This window comes from Juglans microcarpa x Juglans regia, chromosome 2D (genome assembly GCF_004785595.1).
Source record: "Juglans microcarpa x Juglans regia isolate MS1-56 chromosome 2D, Jm3101_v1.0, whole genome shotgun sequence".
Lineage (NCBI taxonomy): Eukaryota > Viridiplantae > Streptophyta > Magnoliopsida > Fagales > Juglandaceae > Juglans > Juglans microcarpa x Juglans regia.
The window spans coordinates 40040620-40066813 of NC_054596.1; the positions used below are offsets into that span (position 1 = coordinate 40040620).

Below are 26194 nucleotides of genomic sequence, written 5' to 3' on the forward strand. Positions count from 1 at the left end.
GTCACGGCTTTGTAATTCTACAAGTATCATTAATTATTATGCATTACAACTCACAAAAAAAAATATATATATATACTCATCATCCTTACATCATATATTATACATAATTTTTTATTTTTTCCTCTTAACAAGTATTTGATATATTAATAATAAGTAAAAGAACTCAATTACTTTATCAGAAATAAAACAAAAAAAATTAAAAATAAATATGATGTTTGGTGTGTAAAATGATAAATAGCAAAACTCAAAAATAAAATCTGTCTATTTTCTATTAAACTTCTTTAATATGCATCAATATTATTCATAGATCTCTCTTTTCATCTGTCACCGCATTAATTTTTATGAGTAATATTAGATACAATTTTCAAATATACAAATATCGCATTCACTTTAAAAAAATTGAGATTTACCATTAATAAAATTAGTTTTTTAGTAATAGAATTCAATTTTTTTTAAAAAAAGTGGGCGCCCTAAAATTACAAATATTTATTTCTCAATCTTCAATCCATGTACTTCTTTCAAAGCCAAGTGCTACTGTTTTTCTTTTAATCAAGCAGTACTTTAATTTTCTAAATCATTTGATATATATAGTTTGATTGTTTACTGGAATCTAATCGAGGTTAATTACGAGTGTTTCTTTGGGTCATGACATGCCTAATTTCTATGGGACAACCAGCGGAAGGTTGACATGATAATATATATATATATATATATATATGTTACACGTGTCATGGTCAATATTAGTCCAAGTTAAACAAGTCTTTAATACTAATTATCATTATTCTATAATATTTATTATGTATTTATAATCTTAAATAAAAATATATAGAATGAAAATTATTCATATAATATTCCTCTATTCCATTTTAGATTTTGGATAAAAAATATCATTGAAAATCTTTAATAAAAAGCTGACTATTTGGCCAATATTATTTTACTTATAAGTCAAATACTTCCATATCAGTATATAATGATCTTGTACGTGCAATATATATATTGAAATTGGAACAATTTGCTAATTTATTCATATAATATTCCTCTATACCATTTAAGATTTTGGATCAAAATCATTGAAAATCTTTAATAAAAAGCTGCATGAGTATTTGGCCAATATTTTTACTTTTAAGTTAAATACTTCTATATCAGTATATAATGATCTTGTACGTACAATATATACTCATTTTCAAAGGGCTTTGCATTAAAAAAAAAAAAAAAAAAAACTCAAAAAATATTTATTGGAATATTATAATAGTGGAAAAATGGTTCATTAAAAATATGTTTGGATTGATAAATGTTTAAAAAATATTTTTAAGAGTCTTTTAAACGTATGTTTAGAAAGAAATTTTTGTGAACTTATAAGTAACTTTTTATGGAAGTTATGTTAATTTTTAATTATTGAAAATTCAATAAGATATTTTAGTACGGAAAATGATAGACATGCATGATGCAACCTTTTTTACAATCTTTAGTAAAATTTTGTTTTAAAGGATTTTTTTGTAAAAGAATTTATAAAAATAATATCATTTTACATAAATATCATTATTTTAAAGAAAAAAATCTATTTATAATATTTTTATCATCATCATTTTAATATCTCATGATGTGATATTAAATTATAGGTTAATAAATAAAATATAATAAATAATTTTTAATCATTTAATACTATGTAATGGATTAATGATTAAAAGATGATGATAAAATAGATGATAAGTATTATCTTATTTTAAAATATGATTATATAAAAGTTAAGAAAATGATTATACATTATTACTTTTTTAGCAATAGAAGTTATTTATGAAAGAGATGTTCTGTCGAGAAAAAGTCTGTGCCGACTCTTTTGTTTACGGACATGACCTGAAAGCAGTAAAACGTAAAATGGTAATGCGAGAAAGATTGCTGGTTAGCTTGTGAAAAAGGCATCAAAAAGTCAAATTGACTCCGCGTTGTGTCATCTCCTAGCGCAAAGGCGTTTTTAAAGATCCAATAGCAAACAACTCATGAATTTAAATATATATAAACGAAGAAAAAGACGGATGCATGGTATGGATTCAGTAATGGAGTTGCAGTGATTGGATTCAAGATGGTCATGGATTCCCATACTCATTAACCCCATTTTTCTAACGCCTCCTCCACGTGCATACTTCAGCTCCCTCCTGAATTCACTTCCACTATCCTTAAATATATATAAACTAAGGATTTGGATCCAATCCCACACTCTCCTTGTACACAGACGCAATCACAGACAGTAGTAATCCTCCCAAGGTTTCAGTTTCCTTTCCTATGTGCATGCAAGAACTGATCGAGGCTGTGAAAGTAGTTGCATGCATAGTTAATCGTTGGGATCGTTTTTGATGTAGTTGTTGAAGCAGCGGTCAATAAATATTCTGGGAAGATGGAAAAGTACGAGATCGTGAAGAACTTGGGAGCTGGGAATTTTGTGGTGGCAAGACTCTTGAGGAACAAGGAGACTAAGGAGCTCGTCGCTATGAAATACATCGAGCGCGGCCAAAAGGTTTGTCATGGTTTGCTGTTTGGTTGAAAAGAAAAGCGATGAATGAAAATACAAAAAAGATATTAAAAGTTTAGTTTTTTACTGTTATGTTTTGCTTTTTGGTTGCTGTTGGTTCCAAAGAGTGGAAGACTAATTTCAATTGATTATAAGCTAAGAAGGGTGCGTTAGGCTGAGGCGCGCTGAAGGAGGACCGTGTCTTGGGCTGTTTGCTTACAGGGAAAAAAAGCATGGAAGGAAAAGAAAATTCAGTTTTGGAATCTTAAATTTTTTACAATTTAGAGGACCCCAGAAACAGAACAGAATTAAAAGGATCCTTTCTGAACGTCACTGGTTCTAAATTATCTCACTTCAACTGCAGATTGATGAGAATGTGGCGAGAGAGATTATCAACCACAGATCGCTTCGGCATCCCAACATAATCCGTTTCAAGGAGGCTAGTTTTTGTTTTTGTTATTATTTTTTTTTCCTGTTGCAAGAATTTGGTTAAAAGGGTTTGGAATACAATTGCCGAAATCCTTATTTCTGTTGTTTGATATATAAATTTTCAGGTGGTTTTGACACCGACAGATTTGGCGATTGTGATGGAATATGCATCCGGCGGAGAGCTCTTTGAACGAATCTGCAATGCCGGCAGATTCAGTGAAGATGAGGTAAAAGTTACTATCTCTTTTTCACTCCAATAATCTCTCTCTTTCAATCACTTTCTCTTAATTAATGTAATTATTTTTATAATTATTTTAGTCTTTAATGTTTTTTTTTTTTTTTTCAACTGCGAAGGCTAGATATTTCTTTCAGCAGCTGATCTCTGGTGTCCATTATTGCCATTCCATGGTAGCCATCTCTTTTCACTCTTAAAAGCTGTCTTTTTTTTCTTTTCTTTTTTTTCACTTACTTTCTCCTTTATATTTCTCTACCATTAAAAGTACAGTTTGGAGATACAATTATTATCTTTTCCTCTTTATTTTGCAGCAAATATGCCATAGAGATTTGAAGCTGGAAAACACACTTTTAGATGGAAGCCCTGCGCCACGGCTCAAAATTTGTGATTTTGGTTATTCCAAGGCATGAAACTAATTTCCCACATATTTATTTAATTTTGGGAATATTTATTATGGTCTTTTGATAACTTTTTTCTTGGCCTACTTTTTACTTGTGTTGTAGTCATCCATCCTGCATTCAAGACCCAAATCCACAGTTGGGACTCCTGCATATATTGCACCAGAAGTTCTTTCTAGAAGAGAGTATGATGGCAAGGTAAATTTCTTGTCACTCGCTTTCAGTGGAAACCAGGAGGGTGTTCCATTGCCTTGCATATATTTTCTTCTTTGCCCTTAAATTATGGTCCCTATTGACAAAAGCACATATTCTAGTTAGAAAGTGACGGTCACTGTTTCAACGACATACTTTTGTTTATTTCTTTATGTTCTTATTTATTTGTTCAGATTCCAACAAGGTTTTATGGTGTACTATGAATGCAATTATGGATGGTTTCCACGACATACAGTTTTTTATTTCTTTATGTTCTTATTTATTTGTTCAGATTCCAATAAGGTTTTATGATGTACTATGAATGTAATTATATATGGTATACGAAAACTACAAAAATTTAAAACCATTTGTTTTTTCTTTTTCTTATTTTCTTTATGATGTACTATGAATGTAATTGCCCATTGCACCAAAATTGGGGTCACCTTTCTTCTTCTTTTTTGGCTCTTTTTCTTTATCTTATTTTCTTCTAGAAATTACTTTGCTTTGTTGGCATAAAAGAAGAACATTCCCCTTTGTTGGGTTTATTAGTTGGGACATAATGCCAGTGGGTGTGGGCATGAAAAAGTTTAAATGGGGATGAGGGTTAATATTTAGCCCCATTCCATGCCTGAAGGGAGTTGCAGGGGCAGGGATGGGGATGGAGAAACTTACCCATGACCTACACGATCCTATTGACATCCCTGCTTGGGTTATTTTGGGATAATTTTCTTTAAGTTTCTTGTGTATGGAGTTTGAGTTGATGTGTTATATGCATATATGCAAGCATGAGCTAAGCCAGGAAATAGTTGGATGAGTGTGAGTTCATCTTTCCTAAGTATTGGGCACCTCTGGTAAGGGACATTTTGTAACTGTCACGACAATTAGAATACTGTTTACCCCCTGTTCGTATTGTGAATGTATTGGCTGGGATGCACATGGAAGTGGTGCTCCTTAGCTTGTTTTTTTGTTCCTTCAATTACCTTTTTTTAATATCTAATATAGTTAGCGACTTTATAGTCACCACCCCATTTGGGTGTATGGTTTGAAACTTCAATTTTGGCCAATTTTGAATGCTTGCTTAGTTTTTGGACTTTATAAAGTGACAACCACTAGAGCACTTGTTACCCACTAGCATTTGATTGGCTATTGAATAATGGAGGGTTATAGCATCAGCTTCCCACCATGTGAAAACTTAGTTTTGTCATTACTTGTGTTTGACTTTTTTTCCCTCGTTTCCTCTTATTGGAGTGGAGGAGAGAGAGGCAAGGATCTTTGTTTATCATATTAGTGGAGTGTGCAAGGAGTACGCAAAAGTGCCTGCACATAGAGTTTTTGTTTCTAGAAATATGATGAGGTTGATAAATCTTAGATGGGCCATTCCTTCAAGCATCGTGCCTTTTTTTACTTATCATCCATGGCCACTCATATTTTCGCGTCAGCTCATAAAATCCAAGTGCTTTTGATACATTGGGAATGTTGCTATACTGAACTTGGTCTGGCATGGCATTTTCCATTCAGCATATGGCACCAGTTACCATCCTACACTAGCATTTGGTTCACTACATGTAGATCCTCAATGCAAGTTTGAGGGGAAGCTGAAACTCCCTCTTTCTGCATATTTAATCTCTTAATTCAGTTACTTTTCTTCATTTCTGGTAACGATATCCAGCAATAAGCAGTTTGAAGCTTATTCTACATGTAACATAATATGAAAAACGAATAAACACATATATAGTGTGCTCGCTAATGTTACTACTTTTAGGTAGCTATAAATGGGAATAACTTAAATTTGTTAGTTTCAGTGAGGATAATATCTTTTCTTGCTTTTATTTAGTCGGCAGATGTATGGTCATGTGGAGTAACTCTCTATGTCATGTTGGTGGGAGCATACCCTTTTGAAGACCAAGATGACCCCAGGAATTTCAGAAAAACAATTCAAGTAATTATGCCTCCTCCATCTATATGCTTTTTGAAAAAAATATGAGTTTTCATATTTTCTTCTTCCTCTTTGTCATTCTTCTGCAGAAAATAATGGCTGTTCAGTACAAAATCCCAGACTATGTTCACATATCTCAAGATTGCAGGCATCTTCTCTCTCGGATATTCGTTGCAAGTCCATCGAGGGTATGTACCATTTTGGAAGTAACTAGATTTTATTCTGATCATTGCAGTCACCTTTTAGCCATTTTCATCTCGTTGGAACTTACTTTAATGGACCTTCCGACATTTATTTTTTCACTCTTCCTGGACATTTTCCTTGTGCCATATATCATTTGCTGTGCTAATGCAAGGTGCACTAGTATTAATGTCAAGTTTGACTGGCTTGTCTGTGGTAAGGTGGATGCTTTAAATAATATGGTAGACATGATAGAAAGTCAACAATAAACTCTCTCTGGTTCCACATGTAATATGGTAGTTCTGTCTTGATTGAATTTGCAAATGGCCAACCGCACCCTCCTTGTCGATGATGACCTTTACTGCTAATGAATATCTTTTCACTCACTTCTTTAGGAAATGCAGAAAGGATTAGGATACAACCAAGCTGTATCTTGCTTATTAAACGTGGTCTGATACTCTACACCTTGACATCCAAGAAGTTTTGGTGTAGAGAAATCGCAACGCAGTCCAAGTAATAAATGCCCTGACAGAATAACAATGGTTAAAAAGATACTTAAACAAGTCCATGGATTCCTGGTTGAATCAAGTGAGACCTATAATAATTCCTAGGGGAAATATAAAATGGTTTCATAAAACAGTGGTTCTTTTGCTTTCTTGAGAATTCATCTTATTGCTTATATTGCAATTTATATAATTTTGTTTGTTTTACCTTTTAACGTTGATGCAGATATTATGGTAAAGAAATATGTTACTCTTTCTTTGCTTTCTCTTCTCCTCATACAAGGGAAACTTAATCCCCCAACTGTTAAGGTGTCTAAATCAGCAATGATATGGTATTTCTTATTATTTGACATGGGAATGAGAACATGTGCAAACAATTTTTTTTTTTTTTTTCTAAAAATATATTTGAGATGGGAAAAGATTATCGATGGAACACAATATATCTCCCAGAAATGTATCCTCTATTAGACTGGCTTTTACTGACCCATGTTTGGACCCTTCGGCCTTCATATCATTTATGACGACCACACCAGCAAGGGATAGTGCACCAATAGTGATTAAACATGATATCCAATTATGATATTTTCTTTTAGCTTTATCTCAAAATTAGCCTGAGTGGTTCTAACCGTTTAGAAACATCAAGACCGTCTTAAGGTGTTGGAACAGAGAGATGCCTCGTGAGGCCACCGAGAGCTTGTGATATGCATCTGACACCACTTCAAATTAAAAGATTTAATCTTTATGTTTGGTCCCAATTATGTATATCAACTACTTTCTTTGCTTTTTCTTAACGCAGAATTCAACATCCACACATCCACTTACAATTAATCCCACCCAGTGCAAGTCTCTACCACATCAACCTAACTCCCTTTATTTTGTGAGTCCTTTGCAAATGCAAGAGTTTAACCCGTGCAAAAGTTGAACAAAATGCAACAGCCACTAAACAAAACTCATCCAAGATTCACTAATGCTTTTAATAGGGCCACATGCCAAACATGTCAACACCAGGATGCTTTGCTTAAGCTGGACCATAAGCTCCATAAGAGAGATTCCGAGAGTCCACCAAAAACCTGTTTATACATGTTGGACAAAACTTCAATTCAAAGTTTTTAAAGCTCTAGATGTGGATTTAGTCACGCATATCAACTGCACACTTTGTTTTTCCTCATTGCAGTATTTCAAAACTCATATGTGCACTCACAAGAGGTCTGACTTGCTTTAGTTGTCACAATCTGCTGCAAAGGCAGCATTCTCAGCTTTACTCTATAGTAATTTCCCATGCATCGTTGGTTTTGCAGAGAATTACAATCAAAGAAATCAAGAACCATCCATGGTTTCTAAAGAACTTGCCAAGGGAGCTAACAGAGTCTGCTCAAGCTATCTATTACCAGAGAGACAATCCTAGCTTTTCTCTTCAAAGTGTGGATGATATAATGAAAATTGTATCAGAGGCGAGAAAGCCACCCCCATCATCTAAGCCTATTGGGCGCTTTTGCTGGGGAGCAGAAGATGAAGAAGGTAATCAAAACATAGATGCAGAAGTGGAGGAAGAAGAGGACGAAGAAGACGAGTATGACAAGAGGGTCAAAGAAGTTCATGCTAGTGGAGAATTTCATGTCAGTTAAGCAGTATCATCCTTCTCTAGCCATAAGATAAGTGTTTAAAGTTGTGAAAGTAGCATTCACCAATGTGTATATATAATATTTAATAAGTAATGCTCCAATCTCAAAAAAAAAAAAAAAATTGTGGATTTGAAAGTACTAGACCTCGTGTTCTAATTTGTGTGGCACTTTGCATGTAATGTACTATTTGTTTCCTGAATGAAAAAATGGTTGTCTTGTTATATGGGAACATGAATGTATATGTATTGCTCGTTTCCAGTGACTCATAATCAACCAAAGATCTGATACTCTTTAACAGTAGAGCAATCTTAGATGCAAAAGCTTCAATGTGCATACCACTGGCTATTACTCAAGAAGCATATAAGACCGCACTACTATGCTAAGCCAACCTTTTTTTGAGTGAGGGGGACTCACATTTATCAACTAATATCATCATTATATAAATAAATATTGACCCAAAACAATCAATTTGTACTTGGATAAGCACGATTAATGTAGTCAGTTATGAAGTTATCTTACTTAACCCAGTAAACAAATTAAATTTGTTTAGTCAGATAAAATAATTAAAAAAAAAAAAAAGTAGTTATCTTTGTTTTCTACATCTTTGGTTAGTATATTTTTCGGAAATTTTCTCAAGAACTTTTCTGCCCATCAGAAGTTCCCTTGCTGGGGACCAATCCAATCCAATCGCATTTTCAAGCTTTTCCCAATTAATCCTTCCATCATCTGTTATTGATCTTGAATGTGGATGTTCAATCTCCTAAGCCGAATAGAGTGAACAGTCATGTGAAAAATGTCGAATGTCGAAGGAGGTAGTGCATTCACCAAAAAAATGTCTTTGCACTTGTTTTACTCTCTTGTGAAGTCTTAAGTACTGTCTTTGAGATATGCCCATCAATATTGTTTTGATGTTTGGTATGTTCTTCACTTCCACTTGCAAAGAAAATGTCTTCCAGTTTAGAACATCACTAAAGGGTAGTGCATAGCTATCAGCATATCACAAATCAACACTGGCACACATTCAGCATAGATTGCCTCCACAACTCTCGGACTTGCTACATCATACCCACTTGAGCACGAGCAGAACCTGCTCTTCTTCAGCATCGAATCATAAGATACTCTATTTGGAAGCTGGCTCATAAACCTGCACATCTTCGTCTTTGTTCTTCCATTGCTCTAGAAGTAGGTATCTAATGTGGCCATAACCCACAGGTCCCAGGATCGAAAACTTTTATCTCAATTCGCTGCTTTCATAAATGTACTCTTTCAGAAGTCTCAATCCATAGCCAGCTGAAATGGGAAGGCCAACAGCTTTACGGCCATGAATACAGCTGGTTGCAAGGTATATTGTAAACAATTTCAAAATATACGCTAAAACTGTTTCATCACAAACAACGTTCGGAAAATTTCTCACCAGTGGAAAATAACAAGCACAAACGAAAAAAACAAAGCAAAAAACTTTACAACATACATTCAAGGAACAGTCTGCATGCATACAAACCAAAATCACTATGATACATATTTTTATGTAACATTTTATTCATATCGGTGTCCATGCTGCAAGAGCCAAATGTGATACATGTATGGAAGATGCTGATAGTATGCATAAACAAAATTTACAAGTGGCTCCATTAATTTCCATGAAGGAAGAGGGAGAGATTCACCGAAACAGCGGCAATATGCCCCACTGGTGTAGAAAACCCTCCCCAGTGGTGACTTCTAGGACCAATAGAACAAGCACTGCCAGCATAGCTGCCCTTCCGTTCCAAGTTTCGGCACTTTTTGTCCAACCCCATTCCCACACTGTAACCGGTGCTGGTAGCTCCCTGCGTTGTGAATCATATGCTGCCAATAATTCTTCTACGCTGCCAAGGGGAACCAAAGACTGCAAAAAATCCAAACCTTGGATCAGACTTCCATTCCAAGAAAATTAATCTGGATTTTTTTTTTACCTTGAAAAGCAAAGTTCTAGACTCAAGGCTTCACCAAGTTTCAGAACTGACAAAGTTCATAAATGCTTAAGAAGACAAATTTGAATTTTATGCACAATCAATAATTATGAAAGTAAACCAAACAAAGCAGAAAAGCTTGAACATCAACCTTCCCTGCTGGTACTGACCCAGAATCTTAGGCCCCAGGAACATGTAAAAGCTTTCGGCAGAGAACAAATCTAATAATGATTCAATTACTATCAATTGAATGTTTGTAAATACCTATCAAAATGTACAGCAATTGCTATTCACGCACACAAGCCATTGAACATAAGGTTCATATTTATATGGCCTGCTCACAACGCTTCTCTACCTAACACTTGTCTACGCAGACAGAGAACTTCCACTTTGATTTTTTTCTAGCTTCATAAATAGGAAAAGACTCTCAAGAACATGTGCTTTTATTTCAAATAAAGTAACTATCTTCATATGGAATAGATCTTTGAAGACACATAACTACCATCTAAAATAAAGCAGATCTTTGACAACAGACAAATCATTCTAATAGAAGATCAATTGCAAGGGCCAGTACAAAATGCAAAGCTCCGTAGACTTGACAAGTCACTTATAGCATCATTTGCTCTCACTAGATGCCCTAGAGTACTCTATCCAAATTTATTGCATCAGTATCCATTCCAAACAGAAATGTTCAATTGCGTATGGCATATTGATTCAACTCCAATATAAAGGTACCTGTCGAGCTTCGAGGTTTGAGACTGCCATGGCTCCAACGTATGGGAGACTCTCAATCACAGCATCAGCCAAATCTGAAATGAAGGTTGGTTCACAACCTAGGGCAGGAACACGCCCCCATTTTTCTATACCAGACTTTAGAGCTAATTCTTTATACTCAACGTCAATTTCTTCTAGAGTTTCAATGTGTTCACTGACAAAACTGTGAATCAAGCATACAAGTTTTTATTAAATGTATTCCAAACATATGTGGTGTTTTCGTGAGTGTTGTGCTTGAGAAAGAGAGAGAGAGAGAGAGACACAAACACACACACACAGAGAATTAAGGATAGACCAACAGGAAGCACGAGGTATTGAAAGTAAGGCAAATGACACGCATTACCTGATAGGGACTGCCAACAAACGTTTCACTCCTTTTTGCCCAAGTTCAATTATTGTCTCATCCGTATAGGGTTTCAACCATTCCACAGGTCCAACTCTGCTCTGCAAGAACATTTACTATGTAATGAGTTCACAATGGTATCATGGGTTACATGCAAAAAGACACCAAATAAAACAACTTACATTGTTCATTAGACAATAAAAAGGCTCCTAAGTACGATCATCAATTCAAATGACAAAGAATTTCATTATGAAGATAAGCTTTAAAAAAAATCAACATTCAATGAAAGATCGGCCATAAACAGTTAATGTGATACGTTTTTTTAATAAGTATTGATGGTGTAATTCATACATATCAAAATGGTCCCTCTATCTAAGCTCTGTTAATTTCATTGATGGAAATAACTAAAATGACATTTACTTGCCATGTCACAACCAATCACATACGAATAAGTGTCACAAAAGAACGGTAAGCTTTCAAATAATTAAATAATGTCCATTCAGCAAGCCACCTCAACCAAAAATATTAAAGTCATAAAAATAAAGAAAACATTAAAAAATAAAATAAAAATTACAACATTTAATGAATCAACTATGATTAGAAAAAATACACAAAATAAGAAAGATTATACTTAAAAGACTGCACCAAATAAAAAAAAAAATAAAACTTGATAAAATAAAATTACAAAAAAAAAAAAAAAAACTTAAAATAAAAAAGGGTGACATTGTACCCAAATCAGGTTCTCAAGGGGTGGCCACCATCGGCATGATAAGGGTCTTGCTGGTCACCCCGTGGGTGGCCTGGGGTAGCCAACAGTGGCCACGCCATGGGTTTAGAGTCCGTGTTAGAGTTCAAAGTCCACCATTATCCATAAGCATAAGATTGGACACTGTTATTCTCTGCTAATAATAAGGAAATACAAAGATGGGAGTACAAAAGCAATATAAAATCACGAAGTACCTGATAAGCAAGAGTGTAAGCATTATTTATCTTCCTCTTTTCTAATTCTTCAATTATCAAATCCACACATTCCTCCATCTCTGCCTTGTATGGATCACCAGCTTCTTCAACATATGCAAGTGGCACCCCATGCGCACTAAAGAATATCATAACCTACTATGCCATTCTCAATTATACTGGGTGACATTGTACCAGAATGATACGACAAAGTAACATTTAAAGCTTGTAGCTTTGATGTAAAAAAGAGAGAAGCTTCTGAAGGAGCTAAAAAGAATAAGCATGAGCTCGATATGCAGATTATAGAAGTATAAAGGAGATAACCCAGGTACACATGAAGTCAACTGACAGCAAAATGAGATGGAGGCGAGAGAGAGAGAGAGAAATAAACGATCCAAAAAAAGATGAAGAAACAAAATGCTCCACCACTCTCATCCAATTGAAAATTAATCTCAAAAACAATGATGTCAGTTTTAAGCAATGAGATTTCAGGTCCACCAACCAAAATTCCAAGCATTTATTTCGCTCTAAGTACTCCCTGTCAAGCATAAAGGCGCAACATTCACTATTTCTTTTGGAGCTGCCTCTCAACACACTAAAAGCTCCCCCCATTGAATCAGGTATAACCCAAGAAATCCTAAATAGAAAGAAAACTAATAATCAAAGCTGTCTAGCAATAGCACAATGCAAGAAAAAGCATCTCAAGTCTAGTAGACGCATACAAGAGTTTCTGGCTTCGTTGAGGACTGCAATAATATACATCTGTTTTTTACCAAGTAAATAAATGTTCAAAACAAGAAGGATAAGAAACTAGCTTAGGAGTTAGGAACATTGCCCCACAATTGCCGTATAATAATGACATATATATAATTATGTCCGTACAACCAAAGTTTTCTGTACAACCAAAAACTCCGATGAGGCCGGGTGGGATTAAGCGGTTAGATCACGACGATTGAGCAGTGAGTTGTAGGGGTTGCGGAGTAGGATGGGGTACAGAAGAAATTTAGATATAGAATAAAAAACATTCGGTTCGAGGAAGGAAGGAAGCTCCTTGCTCATTACAGAAAGTAGCTAGAAGATAGTTAAGGAAGTGAGACTTGGGATGGTTAAGGTGCAATAGTTTGCTAAAGAATTAGAGTGTTTGAAGGGGGGACGAAGGATTTTTATACCACATCAAGGGAGGGTACCAAGAGCTTCATTGCACAGAGGTGTTCAAATGTCAATAGCCGTTTCATGGCGTTAGTAGAATATGGTGGGGGTGGAAGGCGAAATTTTATCTTTGTACTGGAAGACATGGAGGGGACGAGGTGGAGGAGGATGGCAAATGCATTGAGGGAGGCCATTTCGGGGGAGGGGATCGTGTTTTGTAACTCGGGCGAAGTATCACAGAAACTGTCGGGGATGGGGAGTAAAACATAAAGTCGGTCGTACAAGGAGGCCTTGGTGCAGACGATGGCGCCGATGCAGTCCCGAGTGCAATATTCGTGTGGCAGGGCCGGTGGTGGTAGGACTCAACAGCAAACCACATTGAGATGCCTACAAGGTCAAAGAGCGGACATGGCCCGACACACTACAAGATCAGACTGGGTGCACTAGAAGGGAGGCAGTGGCAGGCCCGTTGTCACTTAGGCAAACGATGGCGTGCACAATACTCTAAAGGGCATGCAATCCCAGCTGACAGATCTGCAGGAGAAAGTGGCTACTCTAATACGCTGTGTTGAGGAGGATAAGGCTACGGGCTTGGGCTTTGCACCTAGGAATGATATTGAGCCTAAGAAATAGATGGGTGTAGGCAAGAAAGCTGGGCCTCAACTCGTGGGGAGTAATAAGCAACCAAGGGACCTGGCAAGGTCTGATGGGCCTCGGGTAGCAGGTTCGTCAAAAGAACATGAAAGTGCTGGTGGCCCAAAGATAATAAAGGGCCCATGATCTGGGCTTTAGCCCATGGAAGAAAACAAAGGGAAGTCCACGTGGGTGTTCAGCCTATGTGGATAGTGAGATGTGGGGACGTGGCTCCGGCCTTCTACCGGTGGGAGGCTCCTGACCTCGCCAACAAAGGTCCCGACAGACAAGACCATAGCCACAGAACCGTCGACAAAAGGCGCAGATGACGGACTTGATAGAAAGAGAGAGAGGTGTTGGCGGAAAAGCCCAAAATGGATATCGTTGGTCGGATCCCAGGCCCAACTAGACCAGACATGGCCGACAAACAGCAAGGGCAAGTCTCCTCTCGAGACCCAGGTGGTTTCCCCACCGATGAAGGTGTCACAGCATCTGGAAGTGGCCCGTACATTGTTTATTGAAGCAGAGAACACGAGGTTTTAGAGAGGCTTTCTCAGATGTTAGTGCCTATAACGGACCCCTCTAAGTGGGGTGGTAGGTCCAACTGTGTTGAGGAAGAAATGGGGGTGTCGTTGCAGTCATAATGGACACCCAGGAACGTGATAGAATGGTTTGGGAGCTAGTACCCCTAAGCTGCTTTCTGCCAGGTCAGTATAGTGTCTCTGATTGGGTTTTACACAAGACAAAGGAAATATAACGTTGTGTGGGAATTGAATGTGAGGGCTTTAAAAAACAATTTATGGCTTTGCTCATAGCCATTGAAGATGGGCATGTTCAGCAAAAGAAATCAAGTTCTAAAAAACAGAAGGAGCTCAAGAGACTAACTTGGTCTCTAAACTATGAAGGCTCAAGCAGAGAAAGAACCAAAGGGAAGGGAATAGCATCGTCTTTATGAAACCCAAAATTATTTCTTGGAATGTCCGAGGGCTCAACGAGGCTAATAAGTGTCTTCAGGTGAAAAACTTTCTTCGTGAGTGGAAGGCAGACACTGTGCGTTTACAAGAGACTAAGCTGAAACTTATTACAAGAAAAATTGTTCGAAGTTTATGGAGTTGTACCTATGTGGATTGGGCTTACTTAGCATCTGATGGAGCTTCGGGAGGTATATTAATTATGTGGGATAGAAGAGTGGTAGAGAAAATGGAGTAATTCATTGGGCAGTACTTAGTGGCCTGTTACTTCAAGAATGTGGAAGATAATTTTTTGTGGGCATTTGCTGGCATATGAGCCGAACCTAGATAGCAATAGAAGACTTCTATGGGAGGAAATAACAGGAGTTCATAGTTGGTGGGACACACCATGGTGCAATAGGCGGTGATTTTAATGTTATAAGGTTTCCAAGCGAACGATCAAGAGAAAGTAGGATGCGACTTGCAATGATAGAATTTTTGGAGTGTGTTCTCGACTTGGGATTAGTGGATCTTCCTCTCATTGGTGGAGCATTTACACGGTCAAATCACCATACGTGGTCTACACTGGACAAATTTTTAGTCTCGTCGGAGTGGGAAAGCCACTATCCAGATCTATGCCAAAAGAGGCTTCCTTGCATTTGTTTGGATCATTTTTCTATCTTATTGGATTTTGGTGGGATTCAAGGAAGGCGCCAGTATTTTAAATTCAAATATATATATGGCTGAAAACTGAAGGCTTTGTGGACAAGATTAGGCAATGATGGTCCTCATATCAGATACATGGCACTCCTAGTTTCATTTTGGCAGGTAAACTTAAAGCATTGAACCGAGATTTAAAGCTTTGGAATATTCAATTCTTTGGTGATATAGGTGACTGGAAGGAGTCTATGTTGGGAGAGATACAAGAATTAGAAAGGATACAGGAGGGCTGAGTCCTTTCCTTGGAAGAGTTATCTCAGATGCATAATTAGTGTCAGAATTAGAGAGGGTTATATTATTGGAGGAGATCTTTTGGCACCAAAAATCCAGAGCATTGTGGTTGAAAGAAGGCGATCGAAATACGAGGTTCTTACATAGAGTGACAAACTCTCAAAGGAGGACTAACACCATTGAAATGCTGAATATAGATGGCGTAGCTTGTACAGAGACTCTTGTGATTCGAGAGCATGTTGTTGATTTTTTTGAACACTTATTGAACAAGTGGGATGGTAGCCAAAGCTTGATGGACTAGCCTTTGAGTCCATTGAGCCACAAAGTGTTCCGCGGTTGGAAAGACCCTTTGAGGAGGTGGAGGTTCATGGGGTGGTGAGGAAAATGGTTAAAGATAAAGCACCTGGTCCTGATGGCTTCTCTATGGATTTCTTTCAAACATGTTGGGATGTGGTGAAGGAGGATTTAATGACGGTGTTTCAGGAATTTTTTCGGTTGGAAAATTTGAAAAAAGCCTAAATGCAACTTTTATTGCACTTATTCCTAAGAAACTTGGGGCAACAAAAGTGAAAGATTATCGACCCATTAGCCTTGTAAATGGGGTGCATAAAATCATATCCAAGGTGCTTGCAAATCGTCTAGGGGAGGTGTTGGGAAAGATTATTTCGAAACCCCAAAACATTTTTGTAAGGGATAGGAAAATTCTGGATTCAGTTCCCATGAATGCCTCGATAGTCGAATAAAATCCAGCAATAAGGGATCTTATGTAAATTGGATATGGAGAAAGCTTATGCTTATGTGAATTGGGACTTCTAAATTTACTTGCTTGGGAGATGTGGTTTTAGGGAGAGATGGTGTTCGTGGATCAAATGGTGTATCTCAACGGTGAAGTTTTCAATGTTAGTAAATGGCAGCCCAGTTGACTTCTTCAACAGCTTGAGAGGCCTAAGACAAGGGGATTATTTGTCTCCACTTTATTTGTCATAGTTATGGAGGCGCTTAGCAAAATGATATTGGCTTTGGTTAATAGTGGTTTTGTGACTGGTTTCTTGGTTGGTGACCCCAATAGGGGTATTCTTAACATTTCTCACCTATTGTTTGTAGATGATACATTATTTTTTGTGAGGCATAACAAAACTAGATGTGAGCATTAAGGGTTCTCTTACTTTGTTTTGAAGCGACATCTGGTCTGAAAGTGAATTTCGACAAATCAAAGTTGGTGCCAGTTGATAATGTTTGCAATATCCGATAGTTGGCTAACATTATTGGATGTAAGGTTTCCTCTCTTTCCATGAATTACCTTGGTCTTCCGTTGGGGGCAGCATCATGGGCTAAATCGATTTGGGATACAATGATTAAGAAGATTGAACGTAGATTAACTGGTTGGAAGAGATTGTACTTGTCGAAAGGTAGTCTAATCACCTTAATCAAAAGCACTCTGTCCAATTTACCAACGTACTTTCTATCTCTATTCCCCATTCTAGTAAATGTAGTGACTCGGATTGAAAAATTGTATCGTGATTTCCTTTGGAGTGGTATGGGGGATGAATTTAAATTCCACCTGGTCAAGTGGGATAAAGTATGCTCTCAAATTTCTTCTGGTGGGTTGGGAATTAGAAATATGAAGATCTTTAATAGGGCTTTACTTGGGAATTGGTTGTGGAGATGCACTATGGAACCGGAAACTCTATGGAAGTCGGAGATAGACCTTAAATATGGAGGTGTGTTGGGGTGGTGGGGGGGGCTTATGGAGTGGGAGTTTGGAAGCATATTAGATGAGGGTGGGGGGTTTTAACTCGTCACACTAGACTTATGTTGGGAGATGGTTCTAGAATTAAATTCTGGAGTGACCTATGGGTGTGGGGATAACGCCCTTAAGGATTTATTCCCTTCAGTTTTCATGATTGCTTGTGAAAAATAAGCTTCAGTGGCTGATGTTATGGTGCTATCTGGGGATCAAGTCCAATGGAACGTGAACTCTAGTAGGGCTGCCCAAGATTGGCAAATTGGTAGCTTTGAGGATTTTTTTCGTCTTTTATACTCCATGAGACCGAACATTCAAGGAGTTGACAAGTTGTGGTGGATACCAACAGGTAAAGGCATGTTCTCGGTTCGTTCTTTTTATAAGTCTCTCACACAATCACAAGACAATCAATTCCCATGGAAGAAGATTTGGCGAAATAGGGCGCCTCCTAAAGCGGCATTTTTTGTTTGGTCAGCTTCCTTGAGTAAGATTTTGACAATGGACAACTTACAGAAACAAAGGGTGATCATAGTAGACTGGTGCTACATGTGTAAGAAAAGTGGTGAGACTGTGGATCATCTTTTATTGCAATGCGAGTTTGGAGCTATTGGATGAGGTGTCCACAAGTTAGAGCTAGCTTGGGTCATGCTTGCCACAATGGTTGAGTTCTTGGCTAGCTGGACAAATCTAAGAGGAGCCCCCCAAATCACAGCTGTGTGGAAAATGGTGCATATTTGCATCTTGTGGTGCCTATGGAAGGAGAGAATGACTGGATGTTTGAAGACAAAGAACACTCAATAGAGGAACTTAGATCACTTTTTGTTAGAACATTATTTTTATAGGCCATAGCTGTAGATTTTAATGGCCTTGGCATTCATGACTTTCTTGTTTCTTTTTCTTCTTCCTAGATAGGCATTAACTCGTGTATACCTTCTTGTGTACTTGGGCTAAGCTTATTATTATTAATACAATCGTTTACTTATAAAAAAAAAATAATGACATATTGTTTACAAATAACAAGATTTCAGGTAAATAAAAAAATCCAAACGTGATAAACCATGAATCGAGAATTTGCACATGTTCGAGCTATCAAAAAAGAATTTGCACATGTTCTGGAGCACCTCAAATTAAATCGATAATTCGAAGAAGAAAGAATAAGACCAAATTCAACAAATAAGAAAGAAATTGAAAACATTTAAAGATGCACTACCTGTTCAGAGAAGTCAAAATTTCTCAACTCCTTTTCAATCAAATCTGCCATGGCCTTTATGTACCCTTCACGCTGGTACCATGAAGGTATTACTGTGTGCTGCATGTTGACTAAATATTCATCCTCCCTGATGAACCAATTAATTATTGTCAGATTAACGATATTAAATTATGCTTTTGAATAAGCATAACATAATAGCATCACGTGCTTGGCAATCACCGGAATATACTCTCCAAGAGTCGAAGGCTAGAACCACTGGTTGATATTGAAAATTGTGGATAAAGTGGAAGGACAACAAGCTTTGTAATTCCATCTCTTTTTATCTACAAAATTATTTTGAAAAGAATATCAGTAGCCAGATCCACATTTTCAACCCTACAGCAAGTTTATGTATACAAAGATAGTATCGACTGAAACCTTGATAATGAAAGTAGTAGGCTTGGGGTGAATCCACTAAAACAATCGACAAATTTAGTTGTTATTATATTCGAGAAAGAAAAGTACCAGATATATCAACTTATTTCCCAAGCAAACTCAATATTGAAAGATTAAATATTGATATTTTCATTAACAGCTTCAGCAAGAGTGCAACCTATAAAACCAAGGAGAAGAATGGGTCACTAATTAATTGCTCGCCACTCACCAGAACAACTCAATTGAAAATGGGACCAACATACCACTCACCACAGTTCATAACTCGCATCCCAACTCCCAAACCTTCCCTTCCATTTTTTTTCCCGACAAACATTCTTTCTAGTAGGTATCTCTCTTGCATACAACCTGTGCACTTGGGATACACATTTTGAGCTTTTTAGTGAAATTAAATTACTTATAATTCCAACAATTTTTTAACATTTCGCCAGATTAGTATCATACCACCTATTTGCAAAAACACTTTTTTACTAAACACAAGCTTACACACATGATGCAACTTTCGGTAATACTGAATATTGCACTCTAAATCACTTACAGTGGTAAAGCAAGATTCATGTGGCCGATTACCAGCATTCAATGTGAAGAATGTGCGGTTATATAACAAAACAACCCTTCCCCTCAAGAAAAGTTAAAAAGACAAATTTACATTTGAGTTATAACTTCTAAACCAATAAGCAGCACCCAAGCCAAAAATACCACACAACAGAATTGAATGGTAAAGATCAAAGTGACTCGTTGTTTCACTTACCAAGTAATCCACAGACCGAAGTTGTTATTTCTGAAAGTAATCCACATTTACTTTTTAACAATATTATCAAAGAACAAATATGAAAGACAGGCGTTGCAAAAAATTGAAACAATGTACTAGTCATTTTTTTTATAAGTAAAAACAATGTGTTAGTAATTAGATATATATAAAATTAAAAGCACACATAAGCGTTAGTCTCTTTAGCTCCAGTTGAATTAAAAGAAAAAAAAGCCTTTGACCATCAACATCGTCAGAAGAAGATCAATTATTCAGCATTATCTTCTAAAACAAATAGCAAAGATAGAAGCTTATTATGAATCAAAATTAGTAAAAGAATAGCATGAAAAAACATCCACCAATGGTAGCATCTTAAGAGCCCACCAGATACCTGCTCAATAGCTTCTTCAGTGAATGGATGCCAATAACGCATACCAACATACACCTTGGCTGGGACATTCTTTTCCCAAAGGAACTTCATCAACTCTTTAGCCTGAACATATAGAAGGATAGCAATTGAATAGGCAGGGATAAGCTCAAATTTCAGGCAAAAGAAGTTTTTAAGAGCCAGATAGTATAAATACATGAATGTAGCGTAAAAAATCCTTTCCAAACATAGCCAACATAAAATGTTAATTACATTTTGAGAGAGACAATAAAACATTTAAAAATGAGAAGAGTACTTATAGAAAACATGTAAAAATAAAAATAAATAATCAAGCTGTAAACAAAAACACCTGAGTTTCCCACATCTATTGTTTACTATAATCCCAATATGATGATACTTCATTCAACATGAAAATTTTCAAATTTTGAAGTTTTGCAATAAGTATAAACTGGTAAATTTCTATGATCTTTTGCAAGTTCAATAGCTTTAATAAACTGCTATGCCTGAATCCAGATCTGAGAAAAAATTTACTTTGCTGAATAATTTGAAAGTTAAAGCCAAAAGTCATATGAGATACTCCAAAACTATCTAGGTTCTCGCTGTCGAAGTAAAATGAGCAAAAGAGATGATACATTTAACACCCACAATCAACATATTTGGGTTGCATTCCAGTTTATCTTGACATCACATAACCAGAGAGTTCGTACTAAAGCCTGAAAAGAGCCCATGCTAGAACTGCTATTTTGAATAATATTTAAGACCCACCAGAGATCACCATGCATCACAGTATTAATCTCTACTGGATGATGTTTTCAGGCATCCATTAGAAGTATCACGAGAAAGGGAGCAGAAAATATTTTTCCACAACTTAAAGGGAAGAACAAAGTAGAAACAAACTAGGATTTGAAGTGATCAAATCAGCAAAAAATATATATATATAATTTTGGCAGGAAATACAAAAGTTTTATGAATCATCTTAACATTTTCTTTTGTTACAACTATTGATTAGTGAAACCACAATACACTTAATAAATGAACCACAATAACTAAGCTCATGTATAAACTAAAATAAATGAATAAGCTCTAGAAATAAGAAGATTAAAGCCTGGTTTGGATAGAGAAATGCTTCCATCTCATCTCATCTCAATATCCAAACACCACAAACACAAACACTTTTCAATTTCAAATCTTCAACTTTTTCATCTAATCATTACCTAATTATTACAACTTTTCCAAACTTCCAAACAAAACACAAAAAACAATTCAACTTTTTCAAATCCCAAAACAAAAATTATATTAAAAACTTATAGTCTAACAATATTATAACTTTATAATATTTTTAATTAACTTTTTCTCTCTTCTTTCCCAAAGCCCCATAAAAATTTTAACTCAAACAATTTCTAACTCATCTCATCTCAACTCAAATATCTCACTACTATTTACAAACCATGTCAACTCATCTCATCTCAACTCACTATCCAAATCAAACCTAAATAATATTAGCAACTGAAAAAAATCAAGTCAAAGTCAACAGAAAGTCATGCCTGCGCATCAGTTATTCGTCGAAGAGGAGAACCACCACCGATTGAGGCATAGCCTTCTTTGCTCTTGGGAGCCCGGAGAACAGATATGAATTGTGCCAGGGGCTTTTGAAGAAAACGAAACAACCTTGGTAGTCGTATAATATCCTGTCCGATAGCATGAAGTCAAATGAATACAGCACCATTGATGGCAAAATGAATGTCCACCTCCAATATAAGAAAAAAGACGATCAATTATAGTTGATAATGAAACTCAAAACCCACAGCCTAATCATGGTGTTACTGTTCGCTATTACCATTCCATGTGTTTAAATTGTGGGGAAAGTACTGCATTGGCCCTTGGGGTTTGACCTTGTCTCAAACCAGTCCCTACAGTTTAAAAAAGTCGCAACAATCCCTGTCATGATGTCCATATACCAAAGTGAACCCAAGGTCTAATTTCTGTTAACTCATTGCAGAAAATGCTGATGTGGCACTAACTAGCCATGTCAAGCACAATAAAAGGACACGAGTCATTATAAAACCAAACTAGCATCCCCATCATCATATCACCACATCAATGCATCTAACAACTCTGCTAGACATACCAGCAACGTCGCCACGTCATCAAGTCGAACATGTAAGATTAGTAAAAAATATTAGAAAAACAAAACTAGGTGGGCAAATAACAATTCCCACTTATCTTCTTTAAATCGAAAATTCTCAAATTGCATTCCCAACAAACCCTAATAGTGCAATTCGAATTACTTGACTCGAAGCCACATAATCAGCACAGTGGAACATGCCATTGGCTTCATCTGAGCAGCATGCCATTGGGGTGTCATCGTCCTTGTCCTTAGGGCATGGTGCTGAAGGCAATAGTGGTAACAACGATTTTGACACTATGGCCATCAAGCGCCGTTGGTGTATTTATGGACCTTAGAGAATCTTGGGAGGCGATTGTGCATGTTCAAATGAATATAGCTGAAAATGCCACTACTGTTTGAGGCCTCCATGCCCCCAAGGACGAAGATGATCATATCTTTGATGCATGCTACACGGATGAAGAAATGTTGCACAAATGAATCTGATTGGTGCTCCACCATGATGTCTATGGGTCTTTAAGTCAAGCAATTCGAATCACAGTGTCAGGATTCATAGGGTATACAATTTGGGAATTTTGGATCTAAACGAGATAAGTAGGAAAAGTGTGTTACCATTTTCTATTCTTTTTTATTAATCTGATGTGTCCAACTTGATGACATGGTTGCATAGCTAGCATGTCTAGCAAGGCTACCATATGTCAAGATGCATTAATGTGGATGATGGTTACGTGAATACTGCGTTGGTTGAATTGTGAAACATGTCCTCTTTTTATTGGATCTGATGTGGCTAGTTAGTGTCACATCAGTGTTTTTAAATAATCCATATCTAAACATGGACAAAGGAACCACTATGGTATATGGCGCTGCCACATGGATCATTGTCACGTCAATAAGGACTAGTTTCGAAAAAGACCATACCCAGGGGACCAATATAGTAATTAACTTTGTTGCCCATTATAAGCTTATATGTGAGAGAGAGAGAGAGAGGGGGGGGGGGGGGGGGGGGGGGGGGGGGGGAGAGAGAGAGAGAGAGAGAGAGAATGATAGCAAGGCATGCCCATAAAAATGTTCAAAGTTATGAAGCTTAGCCAAGATACCAACCATGTGATAGCTATCTTAAATCATAAATACAGAAATATCCAAAACCCCACTTATCATAGTCATTAAACAACACAGCTGAAGCCTCAATATAAAAAAGGAACCATGAATTTCTTTTAAAATTTTCAAAATAAATATTATTCCCCAGCAAACAAAACCATTCCACATACATGTCTTCCAATATGATTTGTGAAGACAAAAAAAAATCGATAACCAAATCTAGTAATCAACTATCTAACAAAGAATAATTGATGAATCAAATTTAATATAATTGTCAATAATTTAATTGGCTTTGAACCTTCCATTAGCATTTGCTCAAGGCAAAACATTAACCAAAAAAAAAAAAATTATTATAAATGCTGCAAATTTACAATTGGGGGATAAAGAAATATTTGAGACAATTAAAGAAAAATCAAGAACTCATTACCGGGTCAGCGAAAAGGTTAAACAAGAAAGGCTGCACATCTTCAAGAGTCTCGGGACCTCCAAGGTTCAGCAACAAGACTCCAATCTTATCATCACCAACAATAGGTGCATTGGAGACATCTTGAGTTTTTGAGGTCACAAGTGCTCCCAATGGAATCGAATACTTCTTTAGGGATTTCTTTGAAAATAAATATTTTGTTTCAGACCATCCAGAAGAAAATCTTGCATCTACGTAATTCTTTGAAGGATGAGAATAAGCCTCCATATTGACCCCAGAGCAATGATGTATCCTTTGGGAGGTACATATTGCCTGTGGCAACAGCCTATGAAAGTAAAAAATATATATATAAGAAAATAAATATATAATTTGTTATATGCTACATCAATTCTCAGATATGGTATTAAAACATTTGCTTTGTAGTTGGAAATTATAACTGAATTTAGCTACAACAATGCAGTAATGTAAAACCATTACTTTTAATAATGTCACCAGGAAACGCAATGATGCAATAGGGAATAGGAATAATTAAAGAAACATTCATAAAACTAATTTTCAGAAATCTGAATAATGTGAGAGAAAATTAAAAACAGAGGAAAGATGTTAGAGAATAACAGTAATTTTGAATAACAGTAACGGCATCTAGTGATCTACATGGAGGGTGAATTACTATGCGGAAGACTTGCAGCTCCAATACAAAGACATTGTTATGATCCTGAGGGTTAAAGGTTTAACCAAATTAATATCCAACAGTTCTAGGGCTTTTAAATCAATAGTTGGGTCTTTAACAATTGATATCAGAGCAGAGACAATGTCACGAGTTCAAGTCACGGAGGGAGCAACCTATAGGCTAGATTAAAATGTCTTGGTACTATGTATGGGCATAGTATTAAGTCATTAAATACTAATAGATGAGTAAAGCCGCCAAAAGGGAAAGGGCTACAATCAGGTCAGTGTTGATAGAGTGAGCCGCCGTGGACGTTGGATTCGAAAGCATGGTGGAATGTTATAATCCTGAGGGTTAAAAGTTTAACCAAATTAATATCCAACAGTCTTGGGGCTTTTGGATCAATGGTTGACATTTCATGAGTTTCTTGTATCACTAGATTATCATGCATAGGCAATGCTCATGTATATGTCCCGTGTAGCTAGCTAGCTATTCCTATTATCAATAAAATTTTGTTTACCAAAAAAAAAATGCCGATGCATGCATTGCACAAAGATGGTGAAAATTGAAACCAAATTTCACAAAAAGGAAAAAGCTAGTAACATTGCTCTAGATATAATAGCTAGTTACTAATGGATACGGACGTTTGTTTTCTTCTTCGTTTCCTGCTAAGAGCTACTGATGTATCAATCGCTAACTAATAAAATCGAATGAAATATATATCAATGGCTGTACAAAAAATTCAAAACTACTACAACTTGTAAAATAAATAAATATAAATCCAGAAAGAAATGACTATAAATTCAAAAGAAAGAACCGCCATATAAAATTACGAAAACGAAACAATCATTATGAGTGAATCTCTTATCAAAAAAACAATCATTACGAGTGAATCATATATCTAGATGCATACATGCACAGATATTTGTAAACCGCAAAAAAAAAAAGGAGAAAAAAAAAAAGATTTCCGAATCTTACACTGGGAATTTAGAATTGCGAGAAGCATAGGCGCGGCAAGGAGGACGGAGGAATGCAGACGATGAAGAAGAAGGAGAAGAAGAACACGAGGGACTCTGAATTAGGCCCTTCATATTCATCTTGACAAAAGTACCACTAGTAATCCTCCTCTATTCAAATCCACCCACTAAACCCAGCACGCAAATGAACCTAAACCCCAAAACCAAACATCAACATCAAAACCCAGAAAAGAAAGAGAAAAAAGAGGGGGGAAAAAAACAAGACGTACCAAAAGACGGTGCAGCGAGAAGTACGTGAGGAAGAGCATGTGAGAAAAGTAAAGATGAAGGATGAGTAAGTTTACGGCTGTCCTTTAGCTTTATCGCAGAGACTAGAGAGAGACTAGAAAATGGTGTGTAGTTCAGGAGTTGTACTACGTAGTGATGGTTAGCCGAGAGAGGGCCACCCAAAGACGAATGAATGAAAGTGATCCGGGGCAGGGCCACCAAAAGACAAATGAATAGAAGCCCACGCCATTTTATCCAACTCTTATCTATTTTCGTAGTAATATTACATACGTAGAGAAACTTTCGAGAAAACATAATCTTTTTATCAAAAAAACAAAAAAAAAAAAAAAGGAAAAAAAGGAAGATATTAGATAATAATACAAAGAGAGAAGGGAAAATGGGAAAAA

The 26194-nt window shown here is 36.4% G+C and overlaps 2 protein-coding genes across 4 annotated transcripts; one reads left to right on the forward strand and one right to left on the reverse strand.

The window, feature by feature from the left end:
* Positions 1-1811: 1811 nt before the first annotated feature.
* Positions 1812-8222, forward strand: LOC121248922 (serine/threonine-protein kinase SAPK7). Of its 2 annotated transcripts, XM_041147532.1 has the most exons (10): positions 1944-2262; positions 2358-2512; positions 2871-2945; positions 3061-3162; positions 3290-3343; positions 3482-3574; positions 3674-3766; positions 5595-5699; positions 5786-5884; positions 7678-8222. In XM_041147532.1, exons 2-10 carry the CDS (start codon positions 2393-2395, stop codon positions 8002-8004), a joined length of 1068 nt encoding a protein of 355 aa, XP_041003466.1. In that variant the 5' UTR covers positions 1944-2262; positions 2358-2392; the 3' UTR covers positions 8005-8222. The 2 variants fall into 2 exon arrangements, with proteins under 2 accessions (XP_041003465.1, XP_041003466.1); XM_041147531.1 differs by having other exon boundaries at positions 1812-2512.
* Positions 8223-9473: 1251 nt separating this feature from the next.
* On the reverse strand, positions 9474-25985 carry LOC121248923 (ferrochelatase-2, chloroplastic-like). 2 transcript variants are annotated; one of them, XM_041147533.1, is made up of 11 exons: positions 25790-25982; positions 25522-25710; positions 23880-24201; positions 21774-21917; positions 20233-20334; positions 18881-18984; positions 18662-18788; positions 12028-12180; positions 11068-11168; positions 10686-10887; positions 9474-9886 (listed from the first exon to the last, which is right to left on the reverse strand). In XM_041147533.1, the coding sequence occupies exons 2-11, from the start codon at positions 25638-25640 to the stop codon at positions 9662-9664; spliced, it is 1599 nt and encodes a 532-aa protein (XP_041003467.1). In that variant the 5' UTR covers positions 25641-25710; positions 25790-25982; the 3' UTR covers positions 9474-9661. The 2 variants fall into 2 exon arrangements, with proteins under 2 accessions (XP_041003467.1, XP_041003469.1); XM_041147535.1 differs by lacking the exon at positions 10686-10887 and having other exon boundaries at positions 9712-9886; positions 25790-25985.
* Between the last annotated feature and the right edge of the window lie 209 nt (positions 25986-26194).